At 38.7% G+C, this 9,539-nt stretch overlaps 1 protein-coding gene across 1 annotated transcript; it reads left to right on the forward strand.

Annotated features, from left to right (window-relative positions):
• The first annotated feature begins 218 nt into the window (after window positions 1-218).
• Window positions 219-8,843, forward strand: BCL2A1 (BCL2 related protein A1). The gene is made up of 2 exons (XM_007447071.1): window positions 219-816; window positions 8,557-8,843. The coding sequence occupies exons 1-2, from the start codon at window positions 397-399 to the stop codon at window positions 8,662-8,664; spliced, it is 528 nt and encodes a 175-aa protein (XP_007447133.1). The 5' UTR covers window positions 219-396; the 3' UTR covers window positions 8,665-8,843.
• The last annotated feature ends 696 nt before the right edge of the window (window positions 8,844-9,539 follow it).

Genomic DNA, 9,539 nt, shown 5'->3' on the forward strand with positions numbered 1-9,539 from the left:
CATGCCGCGGAGCGGCTGGGCCCGTGAGCCATGGCCGCTGAGCCTGCGCGTCCGGAGCCTGTGCTCCGCAACGGGAGAGGCCACAACGGTGAGAGGCCCGCGTACCGCAACAACAACAACAACAACAAAAACCTGCATTAATCACTTACAGGATGAGGAAGTGGCCTCTCTTTGAAACATGTTCTTCTTTCACACGTTAAACTTTCTCTTTCACACAGAGCCTACGCGTGAAAGTGACAAGGAGGAAGGATACTATCAAGTGATGCAAACAGAAATTCCACCAGCCTCCAGATACCATGTGTCATATCACGCCAAGCTGCGTGAGTTTGTGCTTCAGACTGCCTCGGTCACTTCCAGGTGAACAAGCTCAAGACTTTACTCTCCGGCAGGAAGAAGATGACCGACAGCGAGTTTGGCTATATTCACATGCTGGCCCAGGACTACCTGAAGTACGTCTTGCAGATACCGCAACCTGGATCCGGTCCAAGCAAAACATCCAGGGTGTTACAAGACGTTGCTTTCTCGGTCCAAAACGAAGTTGAAAAGAATTTGAAACCATGCTTGGACAATATTGATGTTGTGTCCATAGACACCGCCAGAACAATATTCAACCAAGTGATGGAAAGGGAATTTGAAGATGGCATCGTTAACTGGGGAAGGATTGTGACCATATTTGCATTTGAAGGCATTCTCATCAAGAAACTTCTAGGAGGGCGAATTGCCCCAGATGTGGACACTTACAAGGAGATTTCTTACTTTGTTGCAGAGTTCATAACCAAAAACACAGGAGAATGGATAAGGCAGAACGGAGGCTGGGTATGTGTGATGGAAATATTCTTCGTTGTTCTTTACTTTGAAATAGGAATTGATGGTTTCCTTGCTGATTAAAAAAAAAAAAAAAAAAACTACCTAAGGATTATATTTTCTTTGGGTAGTTTGTTTTAAAAGTTTTAAAAATTTTAAATGAAATTTCTAGCTCATTTCCAATGCATCTTAAAACTTTATAGTTGGAAAACTCTTGTGGTTTCAGTTTTTATTCCTAACCGTGTAAATTGCAGGAGTGAGTTTTGGGGATTAATAAAAGATGCACCTCCCTAATGCATCTTTAGAGTCTAGTCTGAGACTTAGCTCTTGTTAGCATTGTCATGACAATGTGGAATTACTACAGAAAGAGTTGGTATTAGATGCTGTTATATTTAGATATTATGTTACAAAAGACAGGTGTAAATTTTTGCAAGTTCATTGCTTACAAATTGATTTTTTTTTTTCAGTTTTCTAATATGACAAATTCTGGCTGGTAAAGCTTGGTGACTAAAAAAAAATAATGTACTGCACCACCAGCAAGAAACTATTCAAGAATCTCCAAATAAAAATTCACTTTATTATCAGTGTCTCAAAAAGCTAAGATCGTGCAGGGAGCCTATATTACAACTCATATTACTAAGGGGCCTTTCCCAGCTGGACCTATATGCTTTTCTTTATATCCCAATACACTGAATACTTACTTTTTTACAGCACTTATGTCCTCTCTTCAACACAAACCCTGGCCTCCCCTCTTCCCAGAGCTATCCACTGGTATCAATTCTTTTACATGCAAAACATGCCTGTTGAACATATCCATAGAAAATATACTCAGCACTTCTTTGTAAAAACAATTGTTATAAATTGTTAAATGCTATGTAATAATACTAAATAATTTATAGTATTTATAAATTATTTGTATAAATAGTACATGGTACTTATTCTTTTATTTTTATCCAAGGGCATTTTAATAAGTATTTTATTTTAATTTTTAAAAATTTATTTATTTTTATTTATTTTTGGCTGTGTTAGGTCTCTGTTGCTGTGCGCAGGCTTTCTCTATTTGGGGCGAGCGGGGGCTACTTTTTGTTGTGGTGTGTGGGCTTCTCATTGCAGTGGCTACTCGTTGCAGAGCACGGGCTCTAGGCACATGGGCTTCAGTAGTTGTGGCACACGGGTTCAGTAGTTGTGGCTCGCAGGCTCTAGAGCGCAGGCTCAGTAGCTGTGGTCCATGGGCTTAGTTGTTCCACATTAATAAGTATTTAAAAGAGTACTACAGGGACTTCCCTGGCGGTCCAAGGGTTAATTAAGACTCCGAGCTTCCGCTGCAGGGGGCTCAGTCACAGCATATTCAAAAAAAAAAAAAAAAAAAAAAGAGTACTACATATACGCTGTTGTATGTTTGGTTATTTCTAGCTGATGGATATTTATTTATTTCCAGAGCTATTACAAACAATACTTCATTGAATATCTTTAATCATATCGTCCCTTGTGTGTGTGTTTTTCTAGGATGGATATTGGGACATAGAATTGCTAGGTCATGGTGTAAACACTTTTTAAAATTTACTAGATTCTTGTCCTCCAAAGTAGTTCTACCAAGTCATGCTCCCGTCACAGCTTGTTCAAATATCCCACATTTCCTCCCATCCTGGCCGACTAACATTAGGTTATAGTAGTCTGTCATAGTTTCCCTATTCCGCTGGCTTAAAAATATATACCTAATTTATCTTGTTTTAATTCTTGTTTCCTTGATTACTAGTGAGGTTAAACATCTATTCATATTGAGCGTCTTTACGTATGTTTATTGACCATTTGTAATTCTTATTCAGAGAACTGCCTATTTATATCCTTTGCTGTTTTCCTGTTGTCTTTTTCTCACTGATTTGTAGGAATTCTTGGAATATTCTGGACACAAGTTATTTTTATATATGTGGTAGATATCTTCTAATTTGTTGTCTTTTAAAACTATAGATGTCTTCGGTGCTTACGTTTTAAACGTTGATGAAATCTTTTACTTGATGTTTTTTTGCATTTTGTTGAGGTCTTCCTGCATAATGATAGGGCTTACTGCAGCCACTCCCCTTTCTCCATCACCTTTTCTTCCTGGAAGTCAGCCTGACTTGGGGCTAGACAAAGCATGTGAGATATTTTGTCGTGTTTTTTTCTGGTTGCTGTGAAAAACTATACTGAAGGACGAGTGGAAATTTCAGCTATTATGCTGTGTAGATTTCAAGTGAAGGCAGAAGCTCGTTAGCACAGAGGCCCACGTATGAGCATACTAGTTTACAAGCTCTGCATGAGTTTGCACTGTATTTGGAACACCTAGAAAATGAATAAACGTTACTGAAAATTTTAACTTCTTAACAATAAATTTTGTAAGCTCCTGGAACTCATAATTAGTGGAGGGTGTGGAATTGTCTCTGAGAAAGTCTAGAAGTGTACTCATCTTTTGGGGGTGGTACAGGTGTAAGTGTGAGTGAGTATGGCAGGATATAAACACACATGTGCCCCCCCCCCATCAGCCTTCAACAAGTCCTTATGTAGGTTTTAAGCTCTTGACTTTTACACTTGAACAGCTTAGACAGAACAGAAATGCCCTTTAAGATGTCATTTCAAAGCAACCTCAATATTCCTTTCCCAGCTCATAGGAGACACTAAATCTGTTCAAGATGGGTGGTGATTTTTTGAATCAGTACAGAGACCAGCATGGCAAACCAGTATATTCTCTGCATACTGGTGTTGACAAATCTGCTCAAATGAATGAACCTACTCTTGAATGACTTACTTCCAGGGAAAAGGTACAATCCCATGCCTGTGCTAGTGGAATCAGGTGGCCCATAGGAAGAGAGGAAGATGAGGAGGCATTTTACAACTTCATCAAGAAGCAAGCACCGACTTCTGACTTTCTACCGTCCCGGAAAACTCTCCAAAAAAATCACTGATCTCTTGTCCTGTCCACAGTCATTCATATGTGCTTGTCATTGGCTCCAGATTAAAGATGCATGCCTATAATGAGAGATGAGAGGGGCATTTCACCTACAACTAGAGAGTATCCATATTTAATTAAATTTTAAGTGTGCCCAGAGATTTTATGAAAACTTTTGGATCAAGAATGTGGTATGTGAGCAGAGATAATAAGAGCACCAACTCTGAATCAGACGGACCTGAGTTCATTTCATGTTTACTACCTGTGTGACGTAAACAAGTTATTTAACTTCCCTAAACCTCATGTGTAAAATGGGGAGACTATTGCTGTCTATCTCCTAGGACTGGTGTAATGATTAAATCAGTTAATATTATATATAAAGCACCCAGAACACAGTTTCTACAAATACAATACAATACTTAGGGCTATTGTTATGATTAGTAGTAGTATTGCCTAACTTCCCTGAATAGATTTAATCTCCAGAAATTATATCATCAACTATAGTTAGATATTAGCCACCATCTAAAACAGATGCCCTAAAGGTTAAAAAATAAGACCAGTGTATCAAAAATGGGGTCATAATCTCATAAGTTAGATTACTTATGAGATTGAGTTACTTTCCTTCCTTTCTTCCTCCCCTTTTTCCTTCCCTCCCTCCCTCTCCCTTCTTTTCTTTCTTTCCTTCTTTTCTTTGCTGCTTCTCATCTCGCTTTCTATTCCTCTTCCACATTTACTGTTATTTCCTCCTGTCCCTCTGCCAATTTGACGTGCTAAAAACGAATAGGCTCTCATAGATCTCACAGGAGAGCTAGTGCTATTTGTTTTTATCAGTCTTTGGCATTCATGAGGAAAGCCTGGTTCTTAAAAACCATTAGAATGTGCCTGAGATGAAATTCATCTCACCCCTTGGGATTGCCTTTCCTTTGCAGCTAGGTGGCTTTCTTACTTTTGCCCTCTTCAGTTAAGCATTCTCCTGTGCCTGTGCTCGTTGAGTGGAAAGGACACTCAGCCCTCAGCTCCACATGGGAGGAATCATGTCTACCTAATGCACCACCAAATACTGCATGCTTGGCCCAGGGCCTATGGTATAGAAGGTAGCCAACAAATATTTGTTGATGGAGTGATTGAATGAACTAGCATAGAAACTGAGATTTGAACTCTGGTTTTCCCATTCAGTAGAAGTGTGATCTTGAGTGAGTTTCAGAAGTAACTTGAAACTCAAATTCCTAATATAATAAATATTATATTATGTTATATGTAATATATAATGAAGACAGTAATATGTACCTTAGAAGGGAAGTTAAAAGATTAAAGGACATTTCTGTAAGAGTGCTTTGTAAACTGTCAGATATTAATACAACTATGAAGGTTATATGGGAAATTCCAGAAAGTTTAAATATGTAATTCGTGAAACTACTCTAATACCAAAAGAAAGCCCCTTTTGAAAGTAGGGATGTACAGTCAGAATTGGTGCTTTCCAAGTGACCAGTATGTTAAAGCCTGAGTCATAAGAGTTAGGCAAAGTAGGTTGTATTTTTTTATGATCATCTTGCTTTAAATAATGGTCTGGTGAGGGCAAATAAAAGGACATACACAGTCAGTAGACGACTGACTAAGTATTCAATCCGGCAGAGGCATTTCCAAAAGGCGTAAAGATCTAGCAGCAATGTAATACAATCTCAAGAATTCTTACATAACCTTTGATTAAATAGATTTGGGGGCCAGATTTGTCTTGTATTTCTTTTGAATTTTAACTTGAGACTTAAAAACCATTTAATGAAAACTAAGGTGAAACATAGTTCAAGTCTTCCTGTGGGTCCTTCAGAAAACCTAAGTTCAGCTCTCTAACCTTGGGAGTCACCCGTGACCCCTTTCCCTCATACCCTCCGTCCAACTCATCAGCAAATTCTGTTGGGGGCACCTTTGAAATACTGCATATCCCGTGCCTCCAGGCAACTTTCCTCTCTCACTTGACTATGTCAAGAGCCTCCTACCAGTGTCCCTACTTCCATGCTTGCCCTGCGATGGTCTGTTCTCCACATAGCAGTCAGAGTGATTTTTTTAAACAACTTGCCTCACTTATTCCATGTTAACACTTTCAGTGTCTACAGAATATCCCACCAGTTTTATGCATCATAATTTACTTAAGCAATTCCCAACTGTTAGACATTTGGGTTGGTTTCTGTTTTCCCTTCTTAGAAATAATGCTTCAATACTGAACATGAAGATGGTTTCCCCCCCACATTTTAGAAGACCGCCTCATGATCACTTTCTAACACTAGAATGATTGGTTCATATATGAGTATAATTACACTACTTATACATATTGGAATACATATTGCTTTCAGAAGGTTTGTATCAATGGGACAATGTCACAACTTTACCAGCATTGGGCGGAACCATTAGATATAATTTTGAGGGTTTAATAGGCTTAAGATAACAAGGTCAATTTAATAGGTCTAAAAAACAATAACATGTATTAAAATGTGAATTTAACTGCTAGTAATGTGGAATTTTTTCCCGTATACTTTTTTAAAGACAATTCTATTTTTTAATACAGCAGGTTCTTATTAGTTATCTATTTTATATATATTAGTGTATATATGTCAATCCCAACCTCCCAATTCATCCCACTCCCTCTTCCCCCCAAATACTTGTTAATGATTTATATTTCTCTTTTTAACAGCCTTTGCCTTTTTAAACTATTAAGGGCTTGATGACTTTTCTCTTACATTTCAACGAACTCTTTCATGGCAAATGTAAATAGTCTCCTGGTCTGTTGTTCTTATTTTAGTTTCTTATCGTTTTAAAAAACTTTAATCTTTGTATTGTTGAAGTTGTCAGTTTTTTCCTTTGTTCACGCTTTAATATTTATTCATTTATTATTTATTTATTTATTTATTTTGGCTGCGCCCGGTCTTAGCTGTGGCATGTGGGTTTCTTAGTTGTGACATGCGTGCGGGATCTAGTTCCCTGACCAGGGATCGAACCCGGGCCCCCTGCATTGGGAGCACGGAGTCTTACCACTGGACCACCAGGGAAGTCCCTCCTTTGTTCATGCTTTAGTTTAGAACTTTAATATATATAAGAGGATGACATATTAACTGCCTAATTGTAATAGATGGTGATCATTGTAACAATAATAAAAATCATTTTAGAGTGCCCCATTAACACGGGGTTTGTGAAAATTCTAGGAAGGCGAGCACTGAAGTGCATGCACACCTAGAATGTACGGGAAGTGTGTGAGTGTGTAAGGGCAGGGGAAACAGGAAGAAGAGAGGGGGCAGTCTGTCTCCTCTGTTAGCCTGTGACAGCATGCATCTCCCAGCATGACTCCGCACTTCACACAGAGGGTTAGTGGAAGCTGGCTTTCTTGCTCAGTCTTTTCAATGGAAAAGTCCCCTGACTGGTGTTTGTCTGCGCTGCCAGTGATGCTCAAAAAGACAGTTCCAAGGCACTACAGAGTTCTCTGTCAAAGAAATATGCTTGGTTTACATTTTGATATTAGTCACACTAGACTGTGAACTACTTGAAGGCATTTGTAACCCCCAGAAATGGAACTTGCTGGAGGCAGAGCAAATGTTTACAAGATGAACATTTAAAAAAAATTATTTTAATTATTTTCCAATCTTCTTGGTGGTGGTTTGAAAATTTACAGAGTGAAAAGAACGGTGTCTGCATCCCAGTAGAGGTCCAAGCACTAAGAAGTCAGGTAACCTTATGTAACTTATTTTTTTCTGGACCTCAGTTTCCTCATTTGTCAAAATAAGAGAGGGCATTAGGCCGGGTGATCTCAGAGGTACTTTTCAGTGAGGATGCTCTATAAGAATAGATTATAAATTAATTACATACAGTGTCCGGTTTATACTTATTTTTTTTTAAAAAACATGTCTGATCAAAAAGAGAATGAACTGTAATGGAAACCACAATGTTCTCACAGGCTCAGAGGCACTGATTTAATCTCGCTTTTTTTGAGTCCTTATGACTCTCAGCACAATGGGGTTTACAAATATAAATGCATATTTCAATACCAGACATTTGAAAGAAAAAGAGGGAAAAAAAAGGTAGATTTTCTGTCCCCTAGAGCTATGCCATCCAATATAGCAGCCACTTGTCACTTGTGACTCTTGAACAGTTGCAGTGTGGCTGGTCTGAATTAAGAGATGCCCTAAGTACAAACACACATTGGGTTTTAAAGATTCAGTACAAAAAAATGTAAAATATCTTGTTTCCATATTGATTACATATTGAAATCATAACACTTTATTTATTTACTCATTCATTCATTCATTTATTTTTGGCTGTGAGGCAGGCATGCGGGATCCCAGTTCAGCAAGCAGGGATCGAACCCACGCCCCCTGCAGTGGAAGTGCAGAGTCTTAACCACTAGACTGCTAGGGAACTCCCCAAATCACAACATTTTAGATGAACTAAATATATTTTAAAAATTAATTTTGCCTCTTTTTACTTTTAAAAATGTGGCTACTGGGAATTCCCTGGCGACCCAGTGGTTAGGACTCTGCGCTTTCACTGCAGAAGGTGTGGGTTCAATCCCTGGCTGGGGAACTAAGATCCCGCCAAAAAAAAAAAAATGTGGCTACTAAAAAAAATTACATAGGAAGCTCGCACTATATTTTTATTGGACAGCGCTGCTCTAGAGCAGTCTGGAATGGGAGATAGAGAATGATAATAGGATGAATAGAATAAAACTGGTGAAAGTACAGAGAAGATTAACTACCTGCATTATTTAAATGAAAGTTTCTTTGCTTTTCATTTCAGCAAACTTAGTCTCCACTAATTGTTAAAATGTTAAATTTGTTCTCTCATAGGAAAATGGCTTTGTAAAGAAGTTTGAACCCAAATCTGGCTGGCTGACTTTTCTGGAAGTTACAGGAAAGATCTGTGAAATATTATGTCTCCTGAAGCAGTACTATTGACCAAAAAGGACACTCCATACTGTGAAATCTGCCTAATTTTCTTGAATCGTACAAGAAGCACTTGCCAACACTTACTTCTACTTCTAAACAAATAACTTTGATGATATAACTTGACATTCCAGAGTTATGGGAATTTTGTCCCCGTTTTAATGAATAAATTGTATGTATTTGTCTCTATACGTAATTTGTGTCCTGCCTGCGGGTCCAACAAAAGGGTAAAGCTCAATACAGGGTACAGAGATTGAATTAAGAGAATGATGACCAGGAAGGTGATGTCTTTGGCAGATTTTCTTAAGGGTGTGTCCATTACCCAAAAATCATTTTCGGTGTCACCAGTCTAGATTGATGATGGGTGAGGTCTGCTTCCCATGTACCTCTGGGCTCCAAGCTTTCTGGAGTCCCCAGTGCCCCTAGATCCTTACGTAGGGTTTTCCACCAATGCCCTCTCTGCCACACTTTAGAGTTGCCATGTAAAGTTGATGAATATGGCAACCAGATATGGAGGAGACTCCGGGATAGTCTGAACAAAGACAGGTAAACGATTCAACATTGGGCCACTGTTAAACTATTTAAAAATTTCACAAAGTAGAAAATTATGTCATTTATTAGCCCCTGTGTTCTGATTTTTAGGTCAGCAAATCTGGTTGCGATATGGGAGCACAGTACCTTGTTTTCCACTTTCCCACTCTTCCTTTTCCTCCCTCAATACAATATCTGCCCCACTGGGGCTTGCTTCTCCTTTCCTAGGAAGTTGTTGATTGATCCAATAAAGAAACCAGAGCCATTCCTCCCCAGCAGCCCCCTTCAGGCTATGGGCATTTTCACAGGGGCTTTCAGTTAATTCATGCTTTACCTCTCATAGTGATTCTTAATGG

The sequence above is a fragment of the Lipotes vexillifer genome, unplaced genomic scaffold, assembly GCF_000442215.2.
Source record: "Lipotes vexillifer unplaced genomic scaffold, Lipotes_vexillifer_v1.1 scaffold1339, whole genome shotgun sequence".
Classification (NCBI taxonomy): domain Eukaryota; kingdom Metazoa; phylum Chordata; class Mammalia; order Artiodactyla; family Lipotidae; genus Lipotes; species Lipotes vexillifer.

Excerpts from the sequence above, each read along its gene's own strand:
- BCL2A1 (XM_007447071.1), top strand. The coding sequence starts at position 397 with ATGACCGACAGCGAGTTTGGCTATATTCACATGCTGGCCCAGGACTAC. Across the intron at positions 817-8,556 it reads TAAGGCAGAACGGAGGCTGG|GAAAATGGCTTTGTAAAGAA; the intron begins GTATGTGTGATG and ends GTTCTCTCATAG.